General features: G+C 41.6%; 1 protein-coding gene across 2 annotated transcripts in view; it reads left to right on the forward strand.

Annotated features, from left to right (window-relative positions):
- Positions 1–20,348, forward strand: part of ADAMTSL1 (ADAMTS like 1) — a 495,660-nt gene that overhangs the window by 265,850 nt on the left and 209,462 nt on the right. For both annotated transcript variants that reach the window (XM_005889557.2, XM_070375945.1), the window contains 2 exons: positions 4,925–5,226; positions 11,915–12,044. In XM_005889557.2, the coding sequence (XP_005889619.2) occupies positions 4,925–5,226; positions 11,915–12,044 (432 nt within the window). The remainder of the gene's footprint in view (positions 1–4,924; positions 5,227–11,914; positions 12,045–20,348) is intronic.

Raw genomic sequence — 20,348 nt, forward strand, 5'->3', positions numbered from 1 at the left:
TGTACTCTTCTCCAGAGCCCTCTGTGTTCACTGTTAAATGAGAAAATTTTAGAATGGGAATAATCATGAATCTCATGCAAATATAAAATAAACATCTGTCAAAGATTGTATTGACTTCATTAATTAATGAAGAAACTAGGAAGATGTTACAACCAATTCAAAGGAAATTTAAAAGAGCCAAACATATTCAGGCAAATAAGAATGCTGAAATGAATTTACAAGTAGATGCAAAATGGGTCTATCTACAGGACAACCAATTACATTCCACTACACACAATCCACTGGACGGTAGTGGATTGGCAGTCCATTGTCTGCCTACAATGCGGGAGACCCAGGTTCGATCCCTGGGTCAGGAAGATCCCCTGGAGAAGTAAATAGCAACCCACTCCAATATTCTTGCCAGGAAAATCCCATGGACAGAGAAGCGTGGTTGGCTACTGCCCATGGGGTCGCAAAGAGTCAGATACGACTGAGCAACTTCACTCACAGACACAATTAATCCTCATTTCTATGAGCCTGAATCACTTTCATGATCAATTTTCTACAATTTATAGAGTAAAAATAACTCACAGTTATTTAAAATCTCAGAAATTTAAAAATTTTGCAATAATCAGAAAGAATGCACTGAACTGAATACCCAGTAATATTTAGGGTCTGTTTTAAAGTTGTGATAATTTTTTCCTACACTATTAAGTTTATTCCCTCCTCACCCCTCACCCTAAAACCACCAAAGAAAGAATAAAAATAAATATACAGCCCCTGCTGCTGCTGCTAAGTCGCTTCAGTCGTGTCCAACTCTGTGCGACCCCATAGATGGCAGCCCACCAGGCTCCCCCGTCCCTGGGATTCTCCAGGCAAGAGCACTGGAGTGGGTTGCCATTTCCTTCTCCAATGCATGGAAGTGAAAAGTCAAAGGGAAGTCGCTCAGTCGGGTCCGACCCTCAGCGACCCTGGTAGGCAGTGCCTGCGGCCTACCAGGTTCCTCCGTCCATGGAATTTTCCACTATCAACTTATAATTCAAATGTTGTAAGATTGGAAACTAAACTAAAATTAAATATCTGTAATGTGATTTCCTGCAAGTTTCAGTTTGTATTTTGAAACTAGAGAATGAGCTGAGGCTCGTAACAACATCAAAATAGCACTACAGATCTACTATATTGTGCTACTCATATTTTGAATAATCCCAATGATTTTTTTAGACAAATGCACATGTGAAAGGAGGAGAGAGAAAAGGAAGAGGAGAAAAGTTGAATATCAGACTATGTGTATAAAACTAGAGCTAAGTGGATAATACCTGAGGTGACATGAGACTAAGTGAATTGTTTCCCTGTAGCATCATATAAATAAAGTGATAGTTTTATTACTTCAGAAATGTCCATGCTTCTGACTCCATAATAGCCACTAATAAACTAAACCACTTTGGGATTTTACAAGTGAGTTTGATTATCACTTACCTATTTTGTTATAGGGACTGTGGTTACACCTCTAATTAAAGGATAAGCATTTTGGTAGTGAAATGAACAATGAAGCTTGCAAACAGAAGAAACATAAATTATTTACGTGCCAAGTTTCTGTTCATTTGTTTGTTTTACCCTGGAGATGGGAAAACTAAATGCAGAATCATATCAATCATTTCTGAAGCTCAAGCCCACCACTTAAAGAACTCACTTATTCAAGCCATTCCTCATTCTTCTGGCAATCATGCTGCTAACCAAAAGAATAGTTAAGTTGCCTAAATTAAACTTCAATAATACATTGTACGTGTGTACATCAAGACAATTAACATGCAGATTTTTATTTTTTTAATATAAATTTATTTTAATAACATGCAGATTTTTAGAAAGCACATTGACTCCATTTTAAAGGTCACACTTTAAAGGTTCTAACTCAGCAAGAACTACTCAACTTCTAAACATTTCAGTTAAACCTCCAGGCTCATTTGACTGCCCTCTCCCTGACCTTTGTTCCTCCCACTTGTGGCCAGAAAGCTCAAGATAGTAAATACAGAGTTGGGAGATCCAGAGATGTGGGGGAAGGTTTCATATGAAAAAACAGTTATTATTCATTTGGCCATTTGCACTATTAGATATTTTTCTTTTGAAATACAATCTTCTGCCTTCAGTGAGAGAGAATATTATATCATCCAGTGTATGCACTAGAGAAATTAAACTGAGTGCCAAAAGACAGCACCACTTAAAGACCAAATTGTTCTTAATTGGTGTGAATTTGATGAAGACCTAAGGAGGGTGGGTTGGGAGATATGCCAATAAGTCTGTCTGACACTTGATAAGGTTCTCATTTGGGAGACATAAAGTAGATTAACCCTAAGTATCCAAATAGTCAAAAATATACACATACCCACAACACACATGATTCTTTTTTCATTTAGATGCTGCTTTAAAATAAACAAGTCTCAGTCCTGGCAATTGAGAATTCATGGAGCAGTGGCATCTCTTTCTACTTTCTGTGATTTTGGTGTATCTTCCCAGTCCTGGAAAGAGAACAAATGCAAAGTGATTCATGTTATAGGCAGGGAGAGCTGAGGGTTTATTTGTGCATCCTTTACATTCTAGATTTCATTTGGGACTCACTTTTAATCTAGGAGGTAAAATATAAATCAATTTAGCTACTTGTCATTCTCATAAGTTTATTTATGTGGGAAAAGATGGAGACAGATGCCTAAAATAAGTTTTGAGGGAACTGATGAATCTCAGTGTGCTTGACATGTCCACTAAATGTTCTGTAGAAGGAGTTGGAAAACTACAACCCAATAGGCCAAATTTAGACGCTTCCATCTCCCTTCCCATTCCCCACCCCAGTTTTTATAAATAAAGTTTTATTGGAACACAGCCACACTCATTTGTTTCATATTGCCTGTGGCTGCTTTCACAGAGTTAAGTTTTGCAACAACAAAGACCCACACACATAGCCCACAGAATCTAAAATCTCCCCTATCTGTCTCTTTACCAAAAAATCTATCTGATTCTTAGTCTTTTGTAATGGTCACTGAAAAGGGCTATTATAGCCGACAGAGTAATAATCCTTACTGGATTGGAAAAGCTAATAGGTTACTGTTCTTTCTGAGATCTTGTCATCTTTTTTATTTGAAAACAAAATTCAGGACCACATTATTAAAGAAGCAGTATTCATCACTGTTATCAAAGTTTAAAGACATATCACTTGCTTTGGGGTTTCTCTCATATATACAATAGTATGGGGTATATTTTCCTTTCTGTCTATTACCTGGGTTGTAAAATTCACTGCTTGTATATTTTGTTATGATTTTTGTCCCAGGACTCAGGCAGACAGATGTGAATGTATAGTAAGGGGGTTAAAACTATTTTGATTGCAGAGTTTGGTTTTATATTCCTAAAAGACGGCTACAGGTAGCATTATTTAAAGAGAGAAAGATACTTTAATCTTATTGGATGCGTTCTCCCTACTACATTCCCGAGGTGCCAGAAGATGGAGTCAGGAATTAAAAAACGAAAGAGGGAGGCGACCTTGTGATGAGAATTTCTTGGAAATGATTCGGGGTGATGCTTCCTCCTTAATCCACCTTCCTGACACGATTGTGTATGACCCTCATCCTCCTCTCGGGGGTGGCTCTTCAAAGGTAGCAAGTGTCAAATCCTTTGTCAGGGGACCCCTCCCTGCCTCAGACACCGTGACTCTGGGTCTCTGTTCCCGTCTCCCTGCTCAGGACACAGCCCAGGTTCAGGCCACAACTTTGTTTTGCTTCTTCCAGTTTGAAAACTTGGATCAATTTCCTGTTAGAATTTCAGCTTCTCTAAACTAGATGGGAACTATTTTCACTTGTTGGGACTTAATGCTATAACCTTCTTATCACTTCTTTCCTTCTCTGCCAAAATCAGGGTTAAAGAGCCAGATTTGCATGCCTCCTCAGCACGACTCCCAGTGCAAAAGCAGTAGGATCATAGAAAAAAAATTTTTTAAGATTTGTATTCCAAAGTCCTTTCTCCAGATTATTATACTAACTTTGTGAAAATGTTAGTGGTGCCCTCAGGGATTTTTTTCCCTGGATACTTCTCAAGGTCATTGCAGACATGGCAATTGTTGATTAGTTGGAGGAAAACAGTCTTTTTTTCTTTTTTTTTTGGAATTTGGATATTGTCCTACATTCTAGAGAAACTCAGGGAAGTTCTCATTAATGTGACTTCGCTTGGTGGGGAGGGACTGAAGGCTGTCAAACAAACATGTATGGATGCAAAACCCCTCGTTTACAGTGACATGCCTGTGGATTTAAATTTGTAGCAAGGCTTTTCTCTCAGATATAAAAAGAATCGCAGGCCAAACTAATTCAAAGAATGTGTGAGGAACAAGGCTTTGCTCCATTCTTAGAAACTTAAAAAAAAAAAATCCTCTTTCTCTTTCTATATATAAATAAATCTTGGGAAGCACATTGAGCAAAAAAGCAAAGAAAGTTACAGAATCTGAAATCCAGACTAAAACAAAGAAATATATATACTTCCTTAAATATCTCTAAGGGCTTACTTTGTTATAGTTTTTAGTATCAGTATTAGTCTGGTGTAAGAATAGCCAACATCTCGCAGGAGGCACAAGGGCTGGAATTTAGATCAAGAGAGAAGAAATCAGTTCCCTGCTCTGAAGAGCCACCACTGTGGGTGCAAAGCTGGGAGAAAGCAGGTGGTCTGTGGCTGGAATATCTTCCAGCTGGGGGTTCATGTGACACGCACGAAGAAACCAATCCAGAGACTGGCAGATGAGCTCGTGGGCTGCACTGAAGCACCCAGCACAGGACAGGACAGGGTGGCAGAGCCCTGAGCACGTCCTGAGACGGCCCTGGGCCCCAGTGGCAGGTGGGATGTGGCCCCTCCCGGTGCCTGCGGTCTCCTGCTTGGGGCTTCTCATCCTGTCCTCTTGTTTGCTTGCGGACTGCAGGTTCATCCCAGAGGCCTGGTCGGCCTGCACGGTCACCTGTGGTGTGGGGACCCAGGTGCGAATAGTCAGGTGCCAGGTGCTCCTGTCTTTCTCTCAGTCCGTGGCCGACCTGCCCGTTGACGAATGTGAAGGACCCAAGCCAGCGTCCCAGCGCCCCTGTTACGCAGGACCATGCCACGGGGAGACTCCCGAATTTAACCTGGAAGAGACAGATGGCCTCTTGGGTGGCCTGCAGGACTTTGACCAGCTCTACGACTGGGAGTATGAGGGCTTCACCAAGTGCTCCGAGTCCTGTGGAGGAGGTAAGAAGGGGCTAGGCCTCAGATCATTGCCCTCCTCTTGCCTTTCACTGTAGTGTCTCTCTCTGAGGGCAGCTGTGTCCCGTGATTGTCTCTAGTCCAAGAAGGCTAAGGAGGGGGAGGAAACCACTCTAAACCTAAAGCAGACTGAATGAAACACAGATGTATTTCTCTCTGGGCCTGTCTCTCTTAGACTGTCAGCTATGAGTAGCTAACACAAGTAATGCTTTTACTTTTACTTGTCATTCTGATATTTTGCACTATATCTCAGTGTATCTGACTGAGAAACACTGCTGACACGGGGCTGGCAGTGCTCTTGACATTCAGTTTTATTTGTCTATGCCCTTGCCTCAGTGCACGTGGTATGAACCCAGATCAAAGACGACAAAACCGTCTGTTGTTCCCAAGGACAGAGTACGCCACCTCTGACTTTCTCAGCTGGTCGCCAAAGTAATATCTGTTGACAAAGGGAAAGGATGTATAATGACAGTTAACACTGAGGTTACCTGGAACTGGAAGGGAGTTTAAAGATTAAAGCTGATTCCGCTGCCATTTTATCGATGTGCAAACTGAGATACAGAGAGCTGAGTGATTTTTTTCAAGATCACACATCTAGTCAGTGATATTTGGGACTAGTCCTGCTGTTTATTTCTCTGTTTAGGGTCCTTGCATCATACCTCACTTCTTTACACACTTAGAGAGTTCCTGAAGCTTTATCACTGAATGAATATTATTTAAATAGTGTTCAATGTTTCCATGTATATTAATCTGGTTCTCTTAGGTCTAGTCCATGGTGATAACAGATTCAGTCATTTTTCTATTTCAGGTGTTAGTGATGAAACAATAGTGGGAGAAGAAGGTATTTAAGTCAATAATTAATTCTTTAAGATTATGATCTTTTGTACTACTGTAAAAAATACAGTAATGGAAATGTGGTCACTGGGCTTCCCTGGTGGCTCAATTGGTAAAGAATCCTCCTGCAATGCAGGAGATTCTGGTTCAACCCTGGGTCAGGAAGATCCCCTGGAGAAGGAAATGGCTGCCCACTCTAGTATTCTTGCCTGGAAAATCCCATGGATAGAGGAGCCTGGCAGGCTACAGTCCATGGGGTCACAAAATGTCGGGCACAACTTAACGACTAAACCACCACCATATGGCTACTAACTCCCATATATACTCCCAAGAGAGATTTTGATAGGCAAGGAAAGGCTGGCTGATTTCCCATCAGATCTCCCTCCCTAGCTATCAATAACCCCTCTTGTCACATCAAGGATCTGCATTCCCAGCAAAGTTTCTTTCTTAACTGGTATAAAAATATCTATATTAAAATGATTTCCCAAACTGTCTTCTAAACCATGACATCTGGGAAACTCTTTTATAAAAGCATCTTTTGTCATTGCTGGGAATGTAAAAATACATGTGCCCAAATTGTTCATATGTAGTTGAAAAGGAATGGATAGTGGAACAAGTACAAGCAGAGAATCAATTTTCTCCATCAGGTCACTTTGTAAGCATTTAATAGTCTTGACCTTGAGGTTCTCATTTGTTTCTAAGTCTTCCAATTTCAGACCATGGAGTTCTTAAGTGTTTTCATGGAGAGTCTGTTATTTTAAAACCTAAAATTTTCCATCTGATTCTGGAAGACAGTTTCTTGGAACTCTACTCATCCATGTTGCTGGGGGCGCCCACCACTCACAATGAGGACATCTTTTCTCCCATGTTTAATGAAGGAGAAATGTTGAGTAAGCTCTGATGATCTCTGGGCCCAGGCAAGTTAAAAGGTCAGATGGAAAGGACATAGCCAGTGGCTGCAGTTGCTTCATTGCAATATAAGGAACTACTCAGGATTTCGGATGGTGTGTGTTTATCCCCAGTTTCCATGATCATCTGAATTGAATGATCATGATCTTTTGTCTGAAACAAATGTGCTTTGAAAAAAATTATTTCTGCCCTCTATTATGATTCTCTAAGCCAAGTGAACTTTATGAGCAGATAGGGAAAATGATGCCTTAGTGGAACATGTAAATAACCAGATACCTTTATCTTTACAATTCTAACCATTCTGCTAACCAGAGGCATAAAATTCAAATCACTGAGAGTGTGTGAACTGTTTTTCATTTAAAATGTTTTCAGAATATATTGATTTGGAAATAATATTTGTATGCTTCATATACAATTTATCTATGCTTATAGGATCTGAGGAGATATTTGTATAACATAAAGTGTACATCATTTATATCCAAGGCAGGGAAAGTTCCTGAAATGTCTTAGGTCTTTAACTGTCAACAACTGTGCATGCTTACTTATAGTTGTGTCATTGTGCCACGGTAATATATCTTGCCTAAAATGTTAAAAGTTGAGAATGCCAAAGTGGTGAAAATATGCTTGGGTCATATAATCCATATGATGCCCAAACACACTAAAAAATTATTTCAGTATATAAGACATGTATATTAAATTTTTTAAATTTATTTTTAATTGGAGGATAATTGCTTTATAATATTGTGTTGGTTTCTGCCATACATCAATATGAATCAGCCATATGTATACATATGTCCCCTCCCTCTTGAACCTGCCTCCCAACTCCCACCTAGTCATACAGCAAATTCCCACTGGCTATCTGTTTTACGTATGGCAGTAGATAAGTTTCCAGTCTGCTCTCTCCATTCGTCCCACCCTCTCCTTCCCCACCTGTGTCCACAAGTCCATTCTCTGTGTCTGCATCTCCACTGCTGCCCTGCAGATAGGTTCATCAGCACCATCTTTCTAGATTCCATATATATGTGTTAACATACGATATTTGTTTTTCTCTGATTTACTTCACTCTCTAATAGGCTCTAGGTTCATCCACCTCATTAGAATTGACTCAAATGTGTTCCTGCTTATGGCTGAGTAATATTCCATTGTATACATGTACTACAACTTCTTTATCCATTCATCTGTCAATGGACAATCTAGGTTGTTTCCGGTATAGGACGTGTATATTTTGAAGTCATTGTTTGGCAGTAACATTTTATGGTATTATCACCTTTGATCTACACCAAAATATAACCCACAAGGCTGAAGACATTTTTAATCATTCCGCTGAAGCCAATAAAAAATGTGCAGGATTAACAGATTTTAAATCAATTTGAGGTTATACTAATTTTATTGTTTTTGCCATCTCAAAAGATGAAATTGGATACACACAGAAGTTACCTTTCACCCAGTAGAGGTAGTAACCAGAAGGAACGTGTTAGTAATTTAGGCTGTAGCTGATGGCTGCATTTCCCTGAGTTCTCATCAAATATTAGGTAGCAATTATGCTATTTTGGGAGATATAAACAATGAAAACTCCATTTTCTGAAAGATGGAAAGTGAGCCTAATCTGTTCAGACCTGTGTCCCGGGTCCCACTATCATCTCCTGGTTATATTTTAATTTCCCATATGTGAATGGATAGGTGTAGTCAAGGACAGCAGATCTGAACCTGAACAGCTGTATTGTTGATCTCTTAAATGGTAAAATTGATATTAAAGTCTAGCTGAGGGAAGACTTGAAGCTGACATCAGCAAGTATTAATATTAAAAGGTGAAATCCTTTCTCTCTTGTTCCCTTTTCCTTATCAATCCTCTCTCTTTGCTCTGTCAAGAAAGAAAACTCAGAATCAGAAAAGATCTTGGGTAAGTGTGTGTTCTTTGTTGGTTTACAATGTCCTTCTGGGCGAGTGAGTTATCCCATTGAAAAGAGTATACACTTGATGAGTTAACTTCTCTCAAGCCTGCCTGACTGCCCTGAGCCAAGTAGACTGTGAGCTCAGGTGAAGTCTTCAGACATCTTCCCTCTTCACCTTCCCACACCGCCATCCCCAGGCTGCTCTCTCACGCTTCCTCCAGGTCCCCATTCCCACCACCTTGGCCCAAATTGCACACTGTGCTTTGGAATACCCTGCCCTTTAGGCATCTCATTCGTTCATGCCACAAAAATGTCTTGTGTTGACCACAGGGCTGGTCCCAGATCCTCCTTCATTACACAGAGCTCTGCCCTTAGGCGCCACCACTCCAGGCCCCACCCAAGAATGCTATGACAACAGAGCCCTGAACCATCATGAGGCCATCCTTCTAGAAGGTAGTAACTCTGGAATGCTTCTGAATCTCAGCAATTAAAGGTGAGAAATCAACTTTAAAAAATCACCCCAAAGGTGATTTTTAACCTGAACTAGGATTATTCGGTGGAGTCACATAAACTTGTTCCATGTGTCTCAGAAGGTTTCCTGTGTAGAGACTTTAACCCTTGCAACCCCATTCCATGCAGGCTTGGAAGGACCTCAGTTCTATAAACCAGGCTTCACAAAGGGGAAACGGGTTACATCACTTAATATACCCCTCCACACATGACCCTCCCCTCAAAGCAAGCCCTTTCATATGAGACAGGAGACAAAAACTGTGTAATCACTTCCTCCTTCAGGTACTGTTAACTCAAATTCATGAGCTTTTCAATAGCTGACTAAAGCCAAAATATCTTTTATATTAGAGCAACGTTTCGAATCTCTGAAATACTACCAGGTCGGCAGATGAATTGAAACCTTAATTTCGAACAGAATCACAGCTCTAGATTCTGTATGGTGTAGTTCGCCTTGTCCACAGCTTGTCGTCACGACCTTAATAATGCCAGACTATTCCAGTGGGAAGTATCAACGATGATACCAATAATTTTTTATGAAATGTTTTGCTATATTATCATACCATGAATTTCAAGAGGCTCATCCCAGCTGCAACCAGGAGAACACCCTGGAGTCAGCATTCCAGAATATGATGGAATATCTTTAATGTCTAGCATAAATCTCCAATGCTCCACCCTGAACTGGCTGTGATATATTTAAATTAAATTTTTAAAGCCCACAAAATGGCTTAGAAAAAAGAAAACTGACATTCACAGCTACAGGGTAAATACTGTGACAGTTTTTTAATGTTTGATTTGTCAGACTTAATCCAAAAAAAAAAAGGCAGTTCTGATTCTGACTTTAAAATGTCACTTTTTAAATGATGGTCTTGGTGAGTGACCTTTCTAAGTCAGTGTAACATCACCTCGGGAAACATGTGCCTGTGATCGGAGTGAGAACTTCTTGGGGGAACATAGGATAGACAGGAGGAAGAGAGTAACAGGCCTGATAAGTGATAGGTCAGTTGTACTATATTAGGTACTACCTAATGAAGCAATGCAGAAAATTTTAAAAAGAAAGTGTATATGTATTTATACATAAAACTAATTTTATGGGTTGTCACATACTCTGCCATAACCATATACAAATGTTTAACAACAGATATCTTTCTCTGAATGTATAAATATATATATATGCTTATACACACACACACATATATGGCTATAAATGACTAACAGCAAATTATCAAGAATGTCCTGTTTCTCTTCTTTCAACTGAATTCTGCTGAAATGATTCCAGAGAAATGTGTAGGTTATTCCTGAAGATCTCCAGCAGCTATAACAGCCTCATAGTATTTTTAAATGTCAATGTTTTCAGTCATTAAAGCTCCAGTGCTAAAGCACACGCAGTGCCACTTCATCATCTATCAACTGTAAGCTTAGCAAGTCTTTTCACCCTTCTAAGCCTGTTTCCTTATCTGTAAAATGGGGATAAAGTAGAGTCTTGTGGAGTTATTGAGAGGTTTGAATGGGGCATGTCAAGCTCCTTGCCTCAGTACTTGGCTAATAATGTGCACTCTATGAATTTTTCCTATTGCTGTCATGACTTTGGGAAGCAGGGTGAAATGTCTTGACACTGTATTATCAGGTTACATGTGTTCCCGCCCCATGAAAACCCACCAAGTGACTATATGCCAGTCCCTCCTCAAACTCCTATTTTACTAGGTCTGTGGTCAGGGGTGCGTGGGTAGTGGTAGGAACATTGTCTTCCATGAATGCCATCATTAGGTATCTTGCTCTCTCTCTTTGCTCCAACTTCCCAAGTGGCCCTGTGTTAGTTGCTTAGTCATGTCCAACTCTTTGTGTCCACGTGAACTGTAGCCCACCAGGCTCCTGTGTCCATGGGATCCTCCAGGCAAGAATACTGGAGTGGGTTGCCGTGTCCTCTCCTCTGGGGGATCTTCCTGACTCAGGGATGGAACTCAGGTCTGCTGCAAGGCAGGCAGATTCTTTGCCATCTGAGCACCAGGGAAGACCCCAAGCAGCTCTAAGTCACTAAAGAAATGAACCAAACTCAATAGGAAACCAGAAAAGCACTGGATGCAAGGCCCCAGATGCATAGCAGTTTACAGAATGCTGGCTATCCATGTGGCTCTGGGCCTGCCTTCCAAGTATAGTCATCTCCTGTTGATTAAAATATAATGTGTGAAGTCTTGGGGTCATTATTTTGGTCACCCTGCTCTCCTTCTGCTTTAAATTATCCTGTTTCAGCATGGGCAGCTGCATAGCTGGGTGGTGGTTTTTCAAGCATTTCAGCAGTCTTGGTAGCAGCCTCCCCCACAATGGGAGAGCTGCCCTGCTTAAGGGGCACAAACTCCTGAGTGCTTTCTCCAGACAGACTGATGCCTGACGAGATGGGCAATCACAAGCTTTCAACTGCCTGACACGCAGCTAGTCTTCCCAGTCTCAGAGACCTCCCACCAGCTGCCTGTCTACACTTGCTCACCCCCCACATGCCTGTTCTGGCCTTGATGGGTGTCATCTGTACACAGGTGTCCAGGAGGCTGTGGTGAGCTGCCTGAACAAACAGACCCGGGAGCCCGTGGATGAGAACCTGTGCGTGACCAGCCGGCGGCCCCCCCAGCTTCTGAAATCCTGCAGTTTGGATCCCTGCCCGGCAAGGTAAGGGGTGCGCCAGCCACCCTGCTGCCCAGGAGTGTGTTCAGAATGGGGTTTGTGTGTCTGTCCGTGGGCAAGATCAGAACGCTTATTGTTACCCAGTGTTTTGAAAACCAATTAGCATCAGTTCAAACTCTTAGTCAAATCCACTTAAAGTTAATTGAAACCAGGGCTTTGGAATTCTAGCCCAGCAATCATGCTCAGGGTCCAGAAGGCTCCGTGCACAAAGGAAGGCCCCGTGGTGTGGCCGGAATGTGCCTGGGCTCCACTGATGCTTTCTTCCCAGGGGAACGTGAACTGACCACAGAAGGTAGGGTCTTTGCCACCTCTCAGCCTGTGTCCCAAGCCCTCCCACCCTCATAACAGATCGGCTTGTGGATTGCAGGAACTGAAGGATCTGGGTGGTATCACTGAGCCACCATGAAATGCCTCTGCACACACCATGCAGATTCATTATAGCATGCTCTGGAGTGTGCATGTGTCATTTCACATGCAGAAAATCGATTAGAGCATTTCATTGTTCACCCCTGCCTGGGTCTCATTATTATCCAACCTTGAGTTTTAGTTCATCAGTGCAGTCACTGCTTCGTTCCACACAATTTTATGGTGTCTTGGGAGACTTGCCTTCAGATACTTGTTGAAGTCTCTGTAGAAGCTCAACCATCTCATCTATGATTCTGGTTTCCAAGGGGAGACATTTAAAGAACCAAAGCCAGTCTTGCAAGTCTGCTGATGGGATGAGGAATGTTCCCAGATCAAATCCTAGATGAGAAGGGGGTTGCTGTTACTGAAGGATATTTCTTGTGATTCTATAGAGTATCACACAAGAAGCAATGTGTTGCCTCTAAGAATTAATGATAGCTTTCTGGTCAAGCTAATACTGCTTGTCTTACTTCTCAGTCAATTCAGTTCAGTTCAGTTCAGTCAACTAGTTGTGTCCAACTCTTTGCAACCCCATGAACTGCAGCACACCAGGCCTCCCTGTCCATCACCAACTCCTGGAGTCCACCCAAACCCATGTCCATCGAGTCAGTGATGCCATCCAACGATCTCATCCTCTGTCGTCCCCTTCTCCTTCTGCCCTCAATCTTTCCCAGCATCAGGGTCTTTTCAAATGAGTCAGCTCTTCGCATCAGGTGGCCAAAGTATTGGAGTTTCAGCTTCAACATCAGTCCTTCCAATGAACACCCAGGACTGATCTCCTTTAGGATGGACTGGTTGGATCTCCTTGCAGTCCAAGTAACTCTCAAGAGTCTTCTCCAACACCACAGTTCAAAAAGCATCAATTCTTCGGCACTCAGCTTTCTTTATAGTCCAACTCTCACATCCATACATGACCACTGGAAAAACCATAGCCTTGACTAGACAGACCTTTGTTGGCAGAGTAACGTCTCTGGTTTTGAATATGCTATCTAGGTTGGTCATAACTTTCCTTCTAAGGAGTAAGCGTCTTTTAATTTCATGGCTGCAGTCACCATCTGCAGTGATTTTGGAGCCCCAAAAATAAAGTCTGACACTGTTTCCACTGTTTCCCCATCTATTTGCCATCAAGTGATGAGACTGGATGCCATGGTCTTAGTTTTCTGAATGTTGAGCTTTAAGCCAACTTTTTCACTCTCCTCTTTCACGTTCATCAAAAGGCTCTTTAGTTCTTCACTTTCTGCCATAAGGGTGGTGTCATCTGCATATCTGAGTTTATTGATATTTTCTCCCAGCAGTCTTGATTCCAGCTTGTGCTTCCTCCAGCTCAGTGTTTCTCATGATGTACTCTGCATATAAGTTAAATAGACAGGATGACAATATACAGCCTTGACAAACTCCTTTTCCTATTTGGAACCAGTCTGTTGTTCCATGTCCAGTTCTAACTGTTGCTTCCTGATCTGCAAACAGGTTTCTCAAGACCAGTCTGTTGTTCCATGTCCAGTTCTAACTGTTGCTTCCTGACCTGCAAACAGGTTTCTCAAGAGGCAGGTCAGGTGGTCTGGTATTCCCATCTCTTTCAGAATTTTCCACAGTTTATTGTGATCCACACAGTCAAAGGCTTTGGCATAGTCAATAAAGCAGAAATAGATGTTTTTCTGGAACTCTCTTGCTTTTTTGATGATCCAATGGATGTTGGCAATTTGATCTCTGGTTCCTCTGCCTTTTCTAAAACCAGCTTGAACATCTGGACGTTCACGGTTCACGTATTGCTGAAACCTGGCTTGGAGAATTTTAAGCATTACTTTACTAGTGTGTGAGATAAGTGCAATTGTGTGGTAGTTTGAGCATTCTTTGGCATTGCCTTTCTTTGGGATTGGAATGAAAACTGACCTTTTCCAGTCCTGTGGCCACTGCTGAGTTTTCCAAATTTGCTGGCATATTGAGTGCAGCACTTTCACAGCATCATCTTGTAGGATTTGAAACAGCTCAACTGGAATTCCATCACCTGCACTAGCTCTGTTCATAGTGATGCTTTCTAAGGCCCACTTGACATCACATTCCAAGATGTCTGGCTCTAGGTGAGTGATCATACCATCGTGATTATCTGGGTTGTTAAGATCTCAATTAGATGCCTTTCTTTGGGGATTAGAAGATACAGATTGCAGGCCTCCTCAGATTATTTCAGGGCACACAATCCCACAGTGACACTCTCCTGCTCATCACCAGAGTTATTCTGTCTGTTGATCTGAAAAGTTGTTCTGTTGATCCCTCTTTAAGTGTAGAAGTAAAGGGGACCATTAGTGCCATATCCTCTCAGGCAACCAGAAAATCACTCAGCCACTGCTTGGAGCAGCACCTCACCCACAAGAACAGCAGGTAAAATAGAGTCAAGGGCTGGGCCACAAAAAGCCTAGATCCAGTGCATGGAATTCTGAGAAAACTTTTTCTGTGTCTGCCCACTTCTGTGTCCTTACCTCACTGTTTGTCAGTGAATCTAAGACCTAACTGTGTGGGCAAGAAGTCCAGACCCCTCTATTTGACTACAGCCTCCTATATAGGAAGAAGCAGAAGGGATATAGGAAGAACAGCCTCTGGGCACCTTGGCTACCAGATCAGGAAGCCCTGGTTCTTGTTTTAGCTCTGCCACCCACTAGCTGTGCGGCACTGAGCAAGATGCCTGCCCCATCTGTGTCCACATCTGCAAAATGAACTAGCTATACAAAACGATCCAAGGTCACCAGGTCCTGTTCAAATAATCCCATAGCTCTTCATGGCTCTGTAGGCAGGAGCATTTGCGGCTGCTGCTTTGTGCTGATAATCAATATCAGTGCTATTCTGCTTGTTTACCAACACTTTAAAAACAAGCATGAGGGTCTTTCTAACCACATCTCAGTGGTGTGATGACATCCAAATGCCGTGATGACCTGAGGCAAGCCCAAGGAGTCAGTACCTGGGACAAACTAAAAATCTTCTGGGATTTTCAGCCACTAAACCCCTGCCTTCCTGGGACAGCAGAAGAAATAGGACACAAGATGTTACTTCCCATCCTCTAAGTACAGACTATAGTTAAATTAGATGAGCTTACTTTACTCTAGGACCTTTTCACTGACTGGAAAACAAAGACTCTTGTTGGGTTTAACATTGTTTCATTTGCTCCAGTTCAACCCAGGGCTTTAATTTCCACCAGCAAACCATCAGACTGAAGGGCAGAACATCTTACTGGGCACAGCCAGGGTTTTCTTCGGCCAACTGTACACAGCTGAGCTTTTGTGGAATGATGCTAGTCAAAACAACAAAGGGGCCAGAATGGCCTGATATGACTCGCTCTCTTCACCTCCCATCCAAGAGCCAAAGCAGAGTTTCATCTTAAAATGAGAGCTGGGTAGAGGTGTATCTCCTGTGGAATATTTCAGTCTGACATGAGGGGAAAAAAACCTCTCCTGCTGAATGTTTATGTCAGATGTATCTGAAAATGTGTTTAGTAGGAGTGTAGCAGTGTGTTGTTTTTCCATGCACCTTCTATTCATTGGGGACTAATTTAAATCACTGATTCACAATTCTTCTTGTGCATGGCTCAGCGTTCCCTGCACAGTTCAGCGTATTCCCTGATGGGCTCCAAGTTTCTGTACCCTGTCTTTTAGGCTCTTGGCTCATGCTGATGTCCACGTATTCAAAACAGAAAAATCCATAGCATTTTTGGTGGGATATACAGAGGTGATGTTCAAGTCTTGGTCATTAGGCTTATGACTCTTAGAGGTGGTGCTGGTTAAGAGAAGTAGCTTTTCCAGGAAGTTATTTGCCTTACTGAGCACCATGTTGGAAGCTACTTTTCTTCTCATGTATGGTCAGGTTATCTGATCACACAGAGAATACCAGAGGCCTAGCATGTCCTATCTGGGCTGTCTCTCTGAGATGAAACTAGCCATCTGATTTCCTCTGTGTGATTGGCAGAGCTGGTATCAAGCACATGTCCAGCTTTCACCAGGTTGAGGCAAATAAATTCTCATGCCTGACTGTGTTCTCAAGTAAGAGGTATTCTGATTGTTCCAATTTGTATGTGCGCACGTGTGCACAGACTGCCTGCATTTTTTAGGACACTTAAAAAATTGTTATTAAGTCGCTAAGTCACGTCCAACTCTTTTGCAAACCCGTGGATTGTAGCCTGTCAGGTCCCTCGGTCCTTGGGATTTCCCAGGCAAGAGTATTGGAGTCAGTATTCTTCAAAAGCCATTGCCTTTTGAAAGGGATCTTCCTGACCCAGGGAAGATCCCGATGTGTTTCCTACATTGGCAGGCAGAATTCTTTACTGCTGAGCTACCAAGAAAGCTCACTTAAAAAAATAGTAGCTGTCTATTGGAGAGGACTAGGTTTTGTTTTTTGTTTTTTTTTTAGTGCAGATTTAACTTTTTATTCAGTTCAGTTCAGTCACTCAGTCATGTCCGACTCTTTGCAACCCCATGAATCGCAGCACGCTGGGCCTCCCTGTCCATCACCAACACCCGGAGTTCACTCAGATTCATGTCCATCAAGTCAGTGATGCCATCCAGCCATCTCATCCTCTGTCGTCCCCTTCTCCTCCTGCCCCTAATCCCTCCCAGCATCAGAGTCTTTTCCAACGAGTCAATTCTTCTAATGAGGTGGCCAAAGTATTGGAGTTTCAGCTTTCGCATCAGTCCTTCCAAAGAACACGCAGGACTGATCTCCTTTAGAATGGACTGGTTGGATCTCCTTGCAGTCCAAGGGACTCTCAAGAGTCTTCTCCAACACCACAGTTCAAAAGCATCAATTCTTCTGCCCTCAGCTTTCTTCACAGTCCAACTCTCACATCCATACATGACCACTGGAAAAACCATAGCCTTGACTAGACGGACCTTTGTTGGAAAAGTAATGTCTCTGCTTTTGAATATGCTATCTAGGTTGGTCATAACTTTCCTTCCAAGGAGTAAGCGTCTTTTAATTTCATGGCTGCAGTCACCATCTGCAGTGATTTTGGAGCCCCCAAAAATAAAGTCTGACACTGTTTCCACTGTTTCTCCATCTATTTGCCATGAAGTGATGGGACCAGATGCCATGATCTTAGCTTTCTGAATGTTGAGCTTTAAGCCAAATTTTTCACACTCCTCTTTTACTTTCATCAAGAGGCTTTTTAGTTCCTCTTCACTTTCTGCCATAAGGGTGGTGTCATCTGCATATCTGAGGTGATTGATATTTCTCCCGGCAATCTTGATTCCAGCTTGTGCTTCTTCCAGCCCAGCGTTTCTCATGATGTACTCTGCATAAAAGTTAAATAAGCAGGGTGACAATATACAGCCTTGACGTACTCCTTTTCCTATTTGGAACCAGTCTGTTGTTTCATGTCCAGTTCTAACTGTTGCTTCCTGATCTGCATACAGATTTCGCAAGATCAGGTCAGGTGGTCTGGTATTCCCATCTCTTTCAGAATTTTCCACAGTTTATTGTGATCCACACAGTCAAAGGCTTTGGCATAGTCAATAAAGCAGAAATAGATATTTTTCTGGAACTCTCTTGCTTTTTTGAAGATCCAGCGGATGTTGGCAATTTGATCTCTGGTTCCTCTGCCTTTTCTAAAACCAGCTTGAACATCTGGAAGTTCACAGTTCACATATTGCTGAAGCCTGGCTTGGAGAATTTTGAGCATTACTTTACTAGCATGTGAGATGAGTGCAATTGTGTGGTAGTTTGAGTATTCTTTGGCATTGCCTTACTTTGGGATTGTAATGAAAACTGACCTTTTCCAGTCCTGTGGCCACTGCTGAGTTTTCCAAATTTGCTGGCATATTGAGTGCAACACTTTCACAGCATCATCTTTCAGGATTTGAAAGAGCTCAACTGGAATTCCATCACCTCCATTAGCTTTGTTCGTTTATTGAAGTGTAGTTAATTTACAATGTTATGTTAGTTTAGTGTATAGCAAAATGATTCAGTTATTATATATATATGTTCTTTTCCATATGTTATTATAAGATTTGAGTATAGTTCCCTGTGCTATACAGTAGATCCTTGTTGTTTATTTTATGTGCAGTATTGTACATCTCTATTTTCTGTATAGTAATTGTTGTTCAGTCACTCAGTCGTGTCCAACTCTTTGCAACCCCGTGGACTGCAGCATGCCAGACTTCCCTGTCCTTCACCATATGCCAGAGCTTGCTAAAACTCATGTCCTCTGACTCAGTGATACCATCCAACCATCTTTATCCTTTGTCATCCCTGTCTTCTCTTGCCTGCAATCTTTCCCACCATCAGGGATTTTTCTAATGAGTCAGCTCTTCGCATCAGGTGGCCAAAGCGTTGGAACTTCAGCTTCAACGTCAGTCTTTCCAATGAATATTCAGGGTTGATTTCCTTTAGGATTGACTGGTTTGATTTATTGAGTCTTCTCCAACACCACAGTTTAAAAGCAACAATTCTTTGGTGCTCAGCTTTCCTTATGGTCCAACTCTCACATCCATACATGGTTACTGGAAAAACCATAGCTTTGACTACATGGATCTTTGTCAACAAAGTGATGCCTCTTCTTTCTAACATGCTATCTAGGTTGGTCATAACTTTTCTAGCAAGGAGCAAGCATCTTTTAATTTCATGGCTGCAGTCGCCATTTGCAGTGATTTTGGAGCCCAAGAAGATAAAGTCTGTCACTGTTTCCATTGTTTCCCCATGATGTTACTGGATGCCATGATCTTTGTTTTGTTTTTTTTTTTTAAATTTTATTTTATTTTTAAACTTTACATAATTGTATTAGTTTTGCCAAATATCAAAATGAATCCATCACAGGTATACATGTGCTCCCCATCCTGAACCCTCCTCCCTCCTCCCTCCCCATATCATCCCTCTGGGTCGTCCCAGTGCTCTAGCCCCATGCATCCAGTATCGTGTATCAAACCTGGATCTTTGTTTTTTTGAATGTTGAGTTTTAAGCCAGTTTTTTCACTCTCTTCTTTCACCTTCATCAAGAAGCTCTTTAGTTCCTCTTGGCTTTCTGCCATAGGGTGGTGTCATTATATATATTAATCCCAAACTCCCAGTTTATCTCTGCCCACCCTTTCCCCTATGGTAACCATAAGTTTGTTTCCTATGTCTGTGAGTCTATTTCTGTTTTGTAAATAAGCTCATTTGTATCATTTTTTAGCTACCACGCATAAGTGATATCATATGATATTTGTCTTTCTCTGTCTGGCTTAGTTAACTTAGTATGATAATTTCCAGTCCATCCATGATACTGCAAATGGCATCATTTCACAGCTGAACAATATTCCATCATACGTATATACCACATATTCTTTATCTATTCATCTGTTGAAGGACACTTTAGGTTGCTTCCATGTCCTAACTATTGTAAATAGTGCTGCTATGAATATTGGGATGCATGTATATTTTTGAATTAGAGTTTTCTGTAGATACATAGCCAGGAATAGGATTGCTGGATCATATGGTAGTTCTATTTTTAATTTTTAAAGAACCTCCATACTGCTTTCTGTAGTAGCCATACAAGTTTACATTCCCACCAACAATATGGAAGTGTTCCCTTTTTTCCACACCTTCTTCATCATTAATTATTGCAGACATTTTAATGGTGGTTATTGTGACTGGTGTGAAATGTACATCACTGTAGTTTTCATTGCTTTTCTGTAATAATTAACGATATTGAGCATCTTTTTATGTGCCTCTTGGCCATCTGTATGTAAGAGGACTAGATTTTGAAGTCCTTGCTATCAGCTTCATGTTTCAATCCTCCTTTATATTCATCTTTCTAGAACCTAGAAGGATAGTTTCTAGAACCTAGAATAATGTCTGACATATAGTAGATGTGTATTAAGTGCTTATTGATGGGACTTCCCTGGAAGTCCAGTGGTTGAGATCACCTTC

The sequence above is a fragment of the Bos mutus genome, chromosome 8 (assembly GCF_027580195.1).
Source record: "Bos mutus isolate GX-2022 chromosome 8, NWIPB_WYAK_1.1, whole genome shotgun sequence".
NCBI lineage: Eukaryota > Metazoa > Chordata > Mammalia > Artiodactyla > Bovidae > Bos > Bos mutus.